The sequence below is a fragment of the Pterocles gutturalis genome, unplaced genomic scaffold (assembly GCF_000699245.1).
Source record: "Pterocles gutturalis isolate BGI_N339 unplaced genomic scaffold, ASM69924v1 scaffold10572, whole genome shotgun sequence".
In the NCBI taxonomy this organism is placed as follows: Eukaryota; Metazoa; Chordata; class Aves; order Pterocliformes; family Pteroclidae; genus Pterocles; species Pterocles gutturalis.
The window spans coordinates 48,054-62,405 of NW_010112861.1; the positions used below are offsets into that span (position 1 = coordinate 48,054).

The window sequence follows — 14,352 nt, forward strand, 5'->3', positions numbered from 1 at the left end:
TCTGAGTTTTGGGCACGTTAAAGTGTGCTGCTGTTGGTGCTTAAGAGAGATCAGATTTGAAACCAAGAATTTCCTATTAGTTGAGTGTAAAGGAACAGGTCTGTTACATGAAAGATAATGTGTTTTGTATGCTTCTGTATTAAAACATTAATACATTAATTAAACATTAATAATTATTTTTAAATTTCTATTTCCTGGAAATCCTAACTAATCCTTTCATCCAAATTTAGGACAAAGGTAAATGCTGTATTTCTTGTGGAATATAAATTCTTAATCTAGCTCTATTCCTTCTTTTAATAGTTTGCTCAGTAGATAGAGCATTATATATCAATCAAATATATTGGTATTGTCTTTTGTTCATCAGTCGTTACAACTGGTAGGTAGTTTTGCCTGTTCTAAATATTAACTCATAACAGTGCTGTGTAACCATATGAGCCTTTTATTCAACATATTCGTGACTGTGACTACCTTCCATCTATTTTTCATCTTCAAATAGTGAAAATTAAGGCTATTTCTAAAATGACTAATTAATACAACATAAAAGCTTAAATCTCAGCAAAATAAATCTGAATTAAGATTTCCTTTTCTGATCTTTGTGAATCATCTCATTGTGTGCTTGGAACTCATACCCATAAGGTGATACAACAGGACTTGCAAGGAGTGATATTGGGAAGAACTGGTTATTGGAGAGTCAGAGAGAAGAGACACATTAACCATCATCTTCTGAATAGGCAGGTTACGTTTCAGTCAAAATGCCTGCACCTGTGGATTCCCTGCTTGAGTCTTACAAGCTTCACAGTTAGCAAGTGTAGCAATACAACTGCTGTGCTGGGATGCTCTTACACCAATAAGGGGCTTAAAATGTGGATAAAGCAGCTCAGAAGGCTTGCAGGGATTTGTAACAGGCTTTTAACAAAATCCATAGTCTTTTTGGGCTTCCTGGTTGTCATTACAGTGGTTAGAGTGGCTCCTGGGAAGGGAGGAGCAGTTGAGTTTGCTCACTTTCCTAAGCAGAAGAGGATTATCATCCACAAGATCAGCAAAGGGCCTGTGAGATGCAGAAAGGAGGTTTTGTGTCTGTACAGGCAGGAACTGTCTATCCTTCTGTCCTTCTCAGAAACATGCCTGCTGCTTCTCAGGGCGGAGTTCACAGTCAAAAAACAGATGTTCTGAGCTTTCCGAAAACTTTTGAAGCGTAACCAGGGAGAGTGAAGTATTCTCTGCCACTTGTGCCTGGGTGCTGCTTCCTATTCACAGCTCTAGCACTTGGATTCAGAAAACCATCTCCAGTGAAACTCAACTCTTGCTAGTCTAGCAAGGAAAAAGAGGGAGAGATGGGGGGTTTTCTTCAGAAAACAGAAGCTGAAAATGTTTTAGCTTTGCAGACTTTCTTGGCTACTTCTATCTAATCTTTCCTGAGTTTTCTTGTAGAAAGGCTTTATAAAAAGGCAGAATCAGTAAGTGAGGAGCAGCTTGTGCTCTCAATGCTGTACTAATTCTGAGCTCAATTCCCCTGAGGAGCCCTGTCTATAATTTAAGCAGGAGCTAGATGGGACTTTACTGTGCTCCCCAAGCTCAGGGAGGCATTCTCCCCTTCCCAGTCCCTCCCTTTCCAGACAGGTATGGTGACTATGTGGTCTCTTGAATGATCAAGCTCTGGTGTGCAGTTTTCAGGTACTCCTATTATATGTCCACTGGAAATTATGTTTCAAACGGCTTAACAGTCAAAGGTCTAATTTTACAGAAAATGAGGTAATTTTGCAGTTCTCCAGAATAAAAAACATTAATAGTAGTTGGCTGTTTCTCAGCATCTCTCATCCACAGGCTTTAAAATGCAGTTAGACCTTAATGAATCAAGACTCATGATGTCCCCAGAAGGTAGTTTTGGTGCTCATTTCATTTTGCAGACAAGCAAACTAGGACACAGAGAGGAAGTCGTGTGCCCTCTAAGGCCACATATGAAGGGGTAGAACAAATACAAACTCTGATGTGGTCACCCAACACTTGATTTTTTGAAGACATTTTTAGACAAATCTTGTGCTTTGGCATTGGTGAGTTCCTAGCAGTTTCTTCATATCAAATGTAAATTTTATCTAAGTCAAGGAAATCTCTTCTAGTAAGCAACCATTCAAAGCAAGGCCTTGTCTATTAGATTATCCCATTTTCTGCCCTTTACTTCTGGGTCACATAATCTACAGTTCACAACACACAGAGACTTGGCTCAAATTTTATATTTGCATACAGACTTGTCCATGTGCACCCTTGTGTGCTGACACTCTTCTGCAGGAACTTGCAGCACCCCCAGCTGCTGCAGTGAAAGGGAAACTCTCTCCGACCCCCTACGCCAGCAGCCGTGCTGGTGGTGTGACCGCTAGCTGCTGGGAGGCTGCTGGAATTTCGATGAGTTAATCTCATCACTTTATCACAGGGCACTTACAGAAATTACAGGGAGCTATGAGGAGCTCACTGTGCTGGCAGCCAGCCCCAGGACCCATAAAAGAAATTGAGATACACACACAGAAAAAAAAAAAAGTCAGAGAACTTTGTTGAAGTTTTGGAGACGATAGTTTTTCTTGGATGAGTTCTGCTTGGGTAATGCTGATTGTGCCTTCCCTGGTGATGTCCCTGTTTCCTGCAATAATGGCAGGTATTGCCCCCAGCTGTAGCTCTTAGTCCATACAGTGCAGAGCATGTTTTGGGGCCTGATATAAAACTCCATTTACTTTGGCAGTATTGTCTTGTGTGAAGAGGCTACAGTGGACCTCATCTCTAGCATTTGTGCCTGTAGAGAGGGCTGTAAGGCACCGTTGCTGGTGCTTCCTTCTCTTAGACTGGGCACAGTGTGTGGAAAGGGCACATGAGCCTGTGTTCAATGTGAAGGCAATAAGCATGGGACATCTCACCAGTGCTAGGTGTATTTTTTCACCTGCACTCATCAGCAAACCACATGGCTGCTGCACTACATGGTGTCCACTGCTTTGCTGTACAGGAAGGGGAGCTTGTCCTCCCTCCTCTGGCTCTGCTCCTTTAACAGTCATGATCCCAGTACAGAAGTGCTTTTGAGAACTGCTTATTCAAGTTGTACATACAGCATGTATATGGTAACCAGTACCTACTCTGATACTATCACATTTAGTTGTGATTTAGGTTTTGTAGACCATTTCCAGTACTTTGCTTGTCAAGGGGTCCTTGGGCTGGAGGCATGGAGAAGCTGGGGGAACTGCTTGACACAGCGTAGAGGGACCTTGAGCTGCCAGATGAGGCCTGTCGCTGCCTCCTGCTGCTGTAAGGGCTCAGTGCCCTTGGAGTAGTGTCTCTCTGTTAGGTGGAAAATTTTTGGCCTTGGGACCACAAAACATGAAATCTCTCCAGAACTCTGATCTTGACTTTGTTGAGAAGCATTGAAACTAAGGCAAAACCTTCCAAAGTGAGACCGTGTTTGAGTTTTATCCTGGGTTTGTTCCTGCTCTGTTCCTTCCTGTGTGGGGCACAGCAAATACCTGATCATGAGGTCAGGGCCTCCTTGCTCATGGGTCTCTAATGTGTGGGAGCTCTGTGTCTATAGCAGGAGTTTGTTTATTATCTTGCGAGCAAGCCTGAATCTCAATTACCGGTTCTCCGAGAACTTTGATACATTGCTGGCTATTGAAATTCAGATGCTGCACAATGACGGAATATAGTCTGAATGGAAGCAACTTGTGCAGCACACTCTGCTCCTGCAGACAAACTGCATGGTGGGGGCAGATGAGCAATGGTGAGGAATGTGGTGGCTGAGCTGGAGATTAGGGACAAGTTGGAAGTCTTGTGACAAAACAAGAGGCAAGAGGTAAAAGATTTATAACTAGCAGGCAGATCACCTTTGGGCTTTGGTGATAAGTGCTCCTGGGGTTTCACCCAGCATGGGCCAAGCATGGTGAAAGAAATCAAATGGTGCTTTCTTCCTTTTGAATCTGTGCTCTATTTTTCCACTTAGTTTCGCAACGAGCTTTCCAGTTGCTTAGTTAGCCCCAAGGTCTAATCACCACCCCCAGAGATTGGTATGTATCAGATTGTTGGTCTTTATTTAGAGGAAGGAAGGGTCTTCCACAAGCACATTGAAATCCATTACAGAAGTAGGAGCAAAAATCAAGTCCCGTCCCAGTGCTACTAAATTGTAAGCTGTAATTCTAATCTGATGGTATAGAAAGTCCATACTGTGTGTTCTCTTGGCTCTTACCTACACTCCTCCCTACAGCTCTGATTGAACTCTTGAATCTTATTTTCCTGCTCTAAACTACCAAACCAACTTTTCCATTCTTCTAAACTGACTGTAGAGCTTAGAAATACTTTTTTTTAGAGCTGCCTGATTTACCCAGTAGCTAGACTGCCTTAAATGTATTGTCATTGTCAATGCATCGCTGTCAAGCTTAGATTTCCAATCCTACTCCACAGCAAACATTTAATAGCCCTCTTCAGAAACATCACCTCCAAAGTGAATGGCAGGATGGAGACAGCTGTTTCTGTCTGTTGTCTTCTAGGACTAAATAATTGTTAACATTGCACTGTGATCCAGCATAATTCCCCTTACATCCTTATATCAGACCCTCATATCCATGTTTCAGTGACATTCTTGGCTTATGATTAAATAAAATGCAACCAGAAATAAATTTGGAATGCTTCTTTCCCTGTTCTGTGTCAGAGGCAGTGTTGTGAAGTGACCATAAATGAAAGGGAATGAGGAATGAGGAATGCTGGTGCTCTGTGCAGAGGGATGAGAGGCAGGTGCACAAGGACTAATAAAGTAAAACTGGAAAGATTTGCATAGAGAGCCTTGTGTTCATTTTACAGGACATCTTATCCGTCTTTCTCAATCCAGACCTACTTTTTCTCTGCTACCTGTAGTATGACAGCTAGCAGGAGGAAGCAAAGGAGGAAATGCCATCTCTGAGCTCCCTGGTACCCCAAGTAAGGAGAGGTGACATCCATCCCACAGACATGGAGCAAGATTGGCAGCAAGGGCAATGCTGCTAATGTCTGAACTGCTCCCACTCTCAGCCCTGGACTTCAGGGAACAGGCCAGGTTATAAGAGATGCAGCACAAGGGATGATGACGTGCCTGGAGGACACATTGTGCTTGAAAGCCCAGCATTGCAGTCAGCCCCTTGGATGGACAGGTTTCTCCCAATATTTAGAGCAGTATTGCTTTTTTCTGAAATGTGTTCTAATACATAGTGCTGGGCTCCCTAAGAGCTGGGCGTGGTCTCAGAGTATGCACGTGTGCAAACGAGTGAGCAAATGTACAGCATATACAGGTCGATGGTGGTGGGAATATCTGGGCACTCCAGCCTGTCCCTGGAGCAGTGGGGAGAACGTGGCTCCTGGGTGACCATCTCTGTGTTTGATTGCAGGGAATATTGAATACAGCTGCCCGGCCACCAATGAATGTGAGATCACGAAACGGAGGCGCAAGTCCTGTCAGGCCTGTCGCTTCATGAAATGCCTCAAAGTGGGGATGCTAAAAGAAGGTAAGACAGAGTCAGACTGAGAATTGTTCTCTGTCCCAACAGCATCTGGGACTCCAGGCTTTGCAGGATCACCTAGGCTAGCTATACACTTGCCCTCTCTGGCTTTCCCAAGTTATCTTTTTACAGGCCTTATAAAAGAGTCAGGATGGGCAGTGACCAAGTAGGCAGTCCAGAGAAGAGAGTGGTTCTAGGCAGCACCCTCTCAGTAGGATATTACTTCTAGCACTTGCAAATTTGGCAAATAAGTGGAAACTGGCTGTGCCAGACTGTTTCATTTCCTAAAGGAACCCCAGGCTGGAGGGTGTTGCTTTTCTTGTTCCCAGGTCATTTTGCAGTGCTGGGGAGGAGAGGGTCTCATACAATCATGACTGGGTTGGCTGGACTTCATAAGGGAAGGACACAGTTAATGCAGATATATGGCACAGTGTGCAATGGAGGTCTGTCCATATTCCCACTCAGGAGACTTTCAGAAGATGGTGGGTAGCACAGGTTTGTCTGGGAGCTGTGGGTCCCCTGCCCTGAATGCTCAACCTGCATTGTGCTCAGCCTATTGATCTGTTCAGTGCTCTCCAAGCAGTGTTCAGCTTCTCTCTTCTGCTGATTTTCCTCCCTCTGCCCCCTCCCCAATCCTTGTCCATTCAAGGTGAACCACAGGGAATTCAGTGGCAATTAAACACATTCTTATGGATTGACTTTAAAGCTTTGTTTCCCTTGGGTCCCTCTGGGAGAGGCAGGGAGAGGAGGAGGGGGAAGGAAGGAGAAACGTTGCATGTAACCCTCTGCATTGCTGTACCTGGCAGAACATGATCCCCTCAGTTTAACCACAAGGAACAGCAGCTGTCTGTGGTCTGCACAAGTCCTGTATGCTGGAGCCAAGATGCCAGCACATAGCTTGGGTCCAGGTCATACCACCACAGCAGCTGGTGATGAATTGTACAATATCACCTGAGCGTGTATTGCTTTGCACTAGGGCTCTCTCATTTCTTGAGAGGCAAGTTGATGGCAGCCCCTGTTGTTAAGAATGTAGATTATATGTTAAACCCTGTTCTGTTCTTTGATGGATGTGCAGTTTCTGCGGTTAAATATCTTCCTGATAGAGCATACCCGTTACCAAGGAGAGGAGATGCAGACTTGTGTATTCTGGCTGTCCTTCATGTAGATGTAGAGGTGGTAGACTTGGAGGATCTTGATCCACTGCTGGGAGAGAAGCACCCACTTTTGCAGTTAGAGAGGGACCACTGCAAAACTGTTTCTCTGCGTGCAGTAGTTCAGGGAGTGGATATATCCCCTTACCCACACGCCAGTCCACACTAGTGACACTGGTTTTAGTGGGAGTGAAGACTGGTAATGTGCTTTAGCCTGCCCATATGAATCCCATAAAACAACCTTAAAAGCCTGATGGGGCTTCAGTCACTCTGCAGAACAGCAGCATGGGTCTGGTCTCGCTGGCTGCCTGTGTCTCTGCTGCCCTGTGCCCAAGCAGTTGGGCCTCTTGCAGCTGGCAGCTGAGGGAGCAGAGTCACAGGAGCCAGTGCAGGCGTCGTGACTGTGTGGCCAGGGCATCCTACACTTCCAGTTCTGGGAGTTCGACACAGTACAGAGCAGGGTCCTGTGAAGGGTTTTTCAGCTTAGCCTCCAAGTTGTGTGAAAACAGTTAGCTCCTTCCAGACCAGAGTTAGGCTGGAAAGCAAAGTAGGTTCACTCACACCATGCTGTGCCTGAACTCCTGAACCCCGTGGGATACTACTCATGGCAAACTGAAATTTGACTCTAAGGCTGCTTTTGTGCTGAAGTGTATACAGTTATTCATATAGGGATTGATTCAGCACCATTAAAGCCACTGGAGAAGGGTGGTTTGCTATTGATGTTAGTGTATCTGTGATCCTGCCCATAATATTTAGACATGTAGAATATACAGTATAAAGATTTCTTGATAGTAATGGGATGCAAGAAAACATGACAATATCAAGAGGAGAAGACGCTAGCAATCTGCAAATAGGGCTCCTGTGTCCTAACACAGAATGGTCAAGTGATGTTGGCTAGGCATCTTTTTTTTCTTTCTTTTGCTCAGTTTCCCAAGCTGAGAAATAAGGGTCATACTGCTTTGCTTTGCAAAAGGATTGTGAGGACCAGTTAGTTAACTTTATGTGAAGCCTGGTGGAAGCACAAAGTATTAGTATACATAATTCAATCAATACACATCTTTAAAAGCAAAATACAAAAAGGGAGAAAAATGGTTTTACAGTCTTTGGTCTCTGCAGAGACAGTAGTTTCTGGAAAGAACAAATCCATAATTGTTTGACTTGCTCAAAAATGCAGAATTGACAAGGGATTTTGGATTAGAAAAGGTTCATTGGTCTTTTCCATCTCTGATGTTTCATCCTATTAGCTCATCCATCCCCTTTCTCTGCCAGGGCAGGAGTGTTCCCAGATGTATATTTCTAGTAGTTTAACTGTTTTAAAAAATCTCTAATGTCTTGGATTCCCCAGAGAGTCTATTCTGCAGTCTCTAAGCACTCATTAGGACAAGATGTGTCTTGATACTTGAGCTACGATATTTTTTTCCCTTCCATAGTTCCCTTTCATACTTTTCCTTGGTGTACCTCTCTCTTCTTCCTTAGGTTCTTCCATAGCAGAAGGTTGCTAAGCCAGGTTCTTTCTCCTGCTTGATTACCAGGAGTCTGGGGGAAAATGGTCTTGTGGTTAAAAGCGAGATCTAGAATCCAGTTCTTCTCTTGACAGGTTTCTCCTTGATGTCCTTGGCACTGGGCTGGTAACTTAGTGGGGACATTTCTGGGTAAAGAAACTGTCCTTCCTCTGAAGAAGAAGAGTATGATATTCCATTAGTGCATAATTAAGGGCTTCATGATTTCTTCTCACTAAGGGAGGAAATATTTTTCTGGTTGTCATCATACACGATGTACACACCACCTCCTGCCCACTGGGCATGTGACATGTGCCTGTTCTTCAGGCAGAAGGTATCAGTATTCAAAGATGGCAAAAACAGGTAACCATGACTTCAAGCTTCTGCCTTACACTTGAAATGCTCACTTGATACTGCAGGAAAGACTTAGGTCTTCACCTTGGGGAGTTCATATGAGAGTCACCAGGCATCTTCTCTCCTCCCTACATGGGCTGCAGCAAGGTAAACAGCTGTGAATGTAGCCCTTTAAGATCTGGGGAGACTGCCCCTAACAGAGAAGTGCAGGTTATTCAGGCAATGCTGAGTGAATGAGGATCAGGGCAGGCAGACAGCCGATGGAGCAATCAATAGGTGTCTCAGATATCCAGGCCACTTTCTTTAAGAGAGCTCAAATCAATTCATCGCAACAAGGGAACTGCACGGACATCAGAGCTTTGCTGTCTCAGGTTCTCCTGGCATGACGCTGCAGGGCATGCGAGACTCACTGGGGAAAGCAGCAGGCAGAAAGCTCTGTCCGCAGAGCCCAACTGGCTCAGATGTCTGAAGTGTTGGCCTGTCTGGCTGCCTGTCTCTCACTTTCCCCTTCCATCTGGAGTGTGCCCCCAGAGAGCATTAATTAGCCCCTCACTAGCAGGCTCAGATAGGAAGCTGCTGAATCTGGAGTCCAGGATTCCAGCGCGCTCCAGTCCCAGTGCACCTGTGGAGAGGCACCGTCCCCAGAAAACCTGCACTCTGCTGCTCTTGGCTTTGCTGAAGCACCAGCCTGGACACAGTGGGAGATGGGGCATCTTCACAGCTTCATCCAGAAGTGCAGGCCACCCTGCTCTGTAAATCGGGGAAACTTGAGCAACCTGTGATACTGCTGACCCCAAATGGAGAAGATATCTACATCCGTGCCTGGCCAGTGGGGATGGACAGTGAAGGAAAGTGCACCCTGCAACTTGCAGAGGAGGGGCGTTGTTCAGAGCTGGGCATTGCCATCTTTGGCCACCCCATTGCTTCTCTTTGCTCCCAGCATTTTCTGTCTTGTGTCCACACTGACCAAAGTGTAGCTCTTTAACTCTGGGCTCTTCAAAGTAGATCTAGATCTCTCTGTCACTCTAGAATGATGGATAGAGAAATCTCAGCCATTTGGCAGGTCTCTTTTCAAACCTCAATGTACCTTGTCAGTTTTAGGGAGAATATACCCTTGCCATTCACGCTCTAGCCACCCATGGCCTTTCTGTTCTACAGCAATTTGTTTGTCTTCAAGAGGCAGATGTAATTTCAGATGACACATGTCTCGTGTAAGTGGGCTCAGGTTTGATTTTGGACTTTGGCTGGTTAAACATGACCTCACAGCCTTGCCCTCCGCACCTCTGCTGCGTCTCTGAAGTCATAATCCTGTGTGTCACCTTGCAGAACAGCACCATTACAAGGAGAGTGATGTCAGTCCTTCTCTGTGTGTCAGTGTGGTGGGTTGACCTTGGCTGGCCATGAGGTGCCCAAGAAGTTGCTCTGTCACTCACCCTCCTCAGCTTGACAGGGGGAGAAAATATGATGAGAAAACTTGTGGGTCAGGATAACAACACGGAGATCACTCAGCAATCACTGTCACAGGCAAAACTGGACTTGGGGAAAATAAATTTAATTTATTGCCAGTTAATAAGAGAGTAGGATATTGAGAAAAAAAACAAAAGTAAAACTATCTTCCTTCCACTTCTGCTTCTTCACAGGCTTAACTCACTCATGTCGTCTATCTCCTCCTTTCCCAAGCAGCGCAGGTGGATAGGGACTGGGAGGTTGTGGTCAGTTCCTAACACTTCACCTCTGCTGCTCTTTCCTCCTCATTGTTCCCCTGCTCCAGTGTGGGGTCCCTCCCACAGCATACAGTCCTTCATGAACTTCTCCAGCATGACTCCTTCCCATAAGACTGCAGTTCTTCAAGAACTGCTCCAGCATGGGTCCTTTCCACGGGGTGCAGTCCTTCAGGAACAAACTATTACAGTGTGGGTCCCCCACAGACCATACTTCCTGCCAGAAAACCTGCTCCTGCATTGGCTTCTCTCCACAGGCTCCAGCCTGTCAGGAGCCTGCTCCAGCATGGGCTCTCCACGAGCTGCAAGGTGGATATCTGCACTACTGTTGTCCTCCATGGGGAGGGGGACTGAGGTCCCCATGGGGGAATATGCAGGGGCACAACTTGCTTCACCATGATCTTCTCCAGAGGCTGCAAGGGAATCTCTGCTCCAGCACCTGGAGCACCTTCTCCCCTCCTTCTCTGATCTTGGTATCTGCAGGGCTGTTTCTTTTGTATTTTCTCACCTCTCTCCCACAGGAGCTGTACAGTGTTTTTTACCCTTTCTTGAGTATGTTATCACAGAGGCACCACCAGCATTGGTGATTGGCTCAGCTTTGGCCAGCAGCGGAATGATTTTGGAGCCATCTGGAGCTGGCTCTGTCTGACATGGGGGAAGCTTCTGGTGTCTTCTCACTTTTGGTAGCAGCCCCCTGCTACCAAAACCTTGCCACATAAACCCAGTACAGTCACTTCATGAAAAGGGAAATGTTCTGCAACCATGGGAAGAGGGATGGGGATAATAGGTGAGGTGTGGTGGGACATCAAGGCCTCTCATTAAAGAACTCATCTTTGGGTGGAAATGACAGACAGGCAAGTGGAGGAGGTGCAATACTGGACATACCAAACCATACCACGCCAAACAAAGCAGACTGGCTGTTGTCTGGGCATTTGGTCTTTTACTGCTGCAGAAGCTCTGCAGAATTTTTTCTTCAATGGATTCCCACTTGTATTGTTTCTAAAGCTGTGTTGTTCCCTGTTCTGTTCCCTGTTCTGTGCTGGCACATCTGCAGAGACCCACATGGAGCATAAACTCTTCTGAAAAGAAAGCAAAGCTGGGTCCCTAACATTTTCATGAAGTGCATGCATGTGTAATCATGTGTCATGTCAGACAGTGACAAACCGAACAGCAAGGAAAATAACTGCCTAAAAATCTCATCCAGGCATTGAGATGTCATCCATTATTCCACCAGTCTTTGAGTCTTGTTTTCCATCCTAATAGGAAGAATGGGTATTATGTTGCTGAAGGTCAGTTGTCTTCTGCTCCCTGGAGTGCTGAGACTTGCCTCCTGGGAGTTATGCTTGCGACTGAGGCCTAAGAGTAACTTTCTGAGATATGTGAGTGGCTTCTGTCCAGTTCCTAGCAGACATCACTGGGTGGCCTCCAAGAAAGACTGAAAGGGTCCTGTGGTAGACCAGGTATACCTCCCCAGAAAGCAGAACGTATTTCTGGAGTCCCCCAAGATCTACATGCATTTCTTGTGATAAAAGCAGGACTGGGAATTCCCGGGATAAGAAACTTGCCATGTATGAAGTGCTTTGCCCCACTCTGAATGTCTTTGAAGGCAAGTTGTCCTCTGGCCTAGCCTCCTGGCTCTCAGGAGTCACCCAGCAGCTATTTCTTGTGTGGTGACGGTGAAGTCTACAAATGCAAGGCAGGAAGGTAGAGGAAGGTAGTCTTGATCTGGATCCAGAAAAAGGAGGATCTTTAACAGCAAGAGAGAGGTTAGGCAATTATCCAGGTGATGCATATGAGTTACTTTATCTACATGACTCTGTTTCTTCCAGAAGTGTATCTTCTGTGGTGTAGTAATCCCAGAGACAACCATTCCTTTCCCAGGCTTTGCTCCTTTGTTCCTAGTGCATTTGCATAAGAAATGCTAGAGAACATGTTAAAATTCAAGAGGGCACCCAAATTATTTGTTACAGATCCCCTGAGCTCTTGGACTCCTATCTGTCTAATCTAATTTCTCGTGTAGTAATTGCTAGAATGTGTGGATACTGACACCACAGGGCCAGGTAGTGAAATATGAATGAGAAGTGAACAGAGGAGAGCCACAAAGTTCATTCAGCTCATCTTCCTCTTAATTGTTCCCCATTCCCTCCTCTCTCCGGTGTCTTTGGGAATACCCTACCTCCCAGAAACTTGCAACAACCTGATAATCCTTGTGCTGCCTAAGTGCTTGCAACTCTGTGAATGTTGGAGGTGGTCCCCACTTCAGAGATTGTGGAGCCTGTAATCTCCAGATTTCAGAAGTGGCTGTCTCTTAAATCCATGATCCTCGTGTTCAAGACTCTGTCTGATTAGGAAACCCTGTAGCCAGTGGGACTTTCCCAGTGTTTACTCCTAACTCCACTGGTTCCTTTACCAGCTGCAGCCAGTGGCTGATGTCAGAAATTTTCCCCAGGGAAACAAATCTGTCACTCTGGGCAGGCCTGGCTCTTTGAAAAAATTTGGTGCGACTCTAGTATCTAAAGAAGGGATTCCAAGCTCTGGCAATCTCAAACTACTTCCACTTAGTAACTTTGCCTTAATCCTTCACTAAAATCCAGATAACTGAATCAAAAGCAGAGCTCCTTTTCAGCAATGTAACCAAATGGAGGGTGTTTCATTTCTGTTTTCAAATGAAAGAATCTCTCAATGGAGCAAAGTGTTTCCAGCAACCTCCTCCCATCTTCCAGACCATGTGCTCTCAAAAAGATATTTGATTTCAGTGAAAGCTCAGCTGACATCCCTGCAATATGCTCGGGTTCTTGCTTTGTGCTTCCTGGGAAGCATGAGGGCTCCTCCGGGGATTCTGGGTAATTGCGTTAGTGGCCAACTCATGTCAGGAAATTAAAAGGCAGCCTTGATCAGGTTGCTACTGCATGTGATTTAATGGCTTTGTATTTATAGAGTATTCTGCCTCCAGCCAGTGCCAGAAATATCACTACTGGAGGCATCCAAATGAAAAAAAAGAATGAAAAATTATTTTTATTTCTCTAAAATACCTCTGTGTTTAAAAACAGACAGGCAACTCCCTGTCCTTTGAAACAGGATCTCCAAGTGCAGTGAGTGGCATCTTGATGTCTGTATCATCCAGACCCGACTATTTTCCAAGGCATGAACTGAGCTTTTGCGATGCAGTTGGAGCTGGGCTGGGTGATGGCATGAAAAAGAGCGTCTGCTGCCTTTGGCAGGGCAGTGGTAATTCTCCAAAGAGGAGGCTTCCAGTGGATGGGGAGTGTACTTTGGGCTGATGGCACCTGGCATCTGTTTTTTGGCCATAAGACTGGTGCAGCCAGGACCCTTTCCCACATCTTCTGCCATAACCAATGGATTATGAATCTGTTTAGTTAGGTTCCTCCTATTCATTTTGAATTATTAATCTGACGAGGTTCTTCCCATACCTAACTAAATCTCCATTCTATCAAACATGAAGCCCAGGCTCCATCAGTGGACATCTGTATGGATTCAGAGAGGCACCACCTCTGCACAGGTTTTGATAAACACTTTGTGCATTCCGTCACCAGAAATTGTGTTTAGTTCTCTTATAACATGTACAGAAAAGAGGCAACTGATAAAAGCTGCAACCATCCAGGGATGTTTAGAGCCCAACCATTATGCTACAAGCTTTTAGGCAGTTCTGACAACATGCTACATAAGATCCTCTGAGGTGAGCAAGAGTGGTGTGGGACTGAATGTACGTCCCACTGCTCTACAGTAATTTAAGGCATGTGCATCAACATTTTCACAGTCTCTGGTGACCTGCGTTCACCAGTGACTCAGCTCTGCTGACATTCTCAATCCCTTCCCCTGACTCACCTTCGAAGACTGTGCCAGCCCTTGGGATGCAGGGTATCCTGAGAGGGTCTTTACTAAGAATTGCCTGGCACAGCTGTTCTAATTTAAGAATTAAATAATAAGTGGACACTAGTTCTTAGTATTGGAAAAGCCACTTGCTGAGGTGAGGACTTCAGGAGAGACTTAAAGGCTACAAGGCCCAAGCAGAGTTGCTCGAAGAGGCTGGCCAAAGCAGCAGCACACTGTGGTGGTGGGTCTAACTCCCTCACCTCTGTGTATTTCCAACATGAGCGAGCCTCTTTCC

General features: G+C 45.5%; 1 protein-coding gene across 3 annotated transcripts in view; it reads left to right on the forward strand.

The window, feature by feature from the left end:
• Positions 1 to 14,352, forward strand: part of ESRRB (estrogen-related receptor beta) — a 38,695-nt gene that overhangs the window by 4,130 nt on the left and 20,213 nt on the right. For 2 of the 3 annotated variants that reach the window (XM_010074233.1, XM_010074232.1), the window contains exon 2: positions 5,388 to 5,504. The exons of the other annotated variant lie outside the window; for it this stretch is intronic. In XM_010074233.1, coding sequence (XP_010072535.1) covers positions 5,388 to 5,504 — 117 coding nt within the window. The remainder of the gene's footprint in view (positions 1 to 5,387; positions 5,505 to 14,352) is intronic. 3 annotated transcript variants of the gene reach the window in all.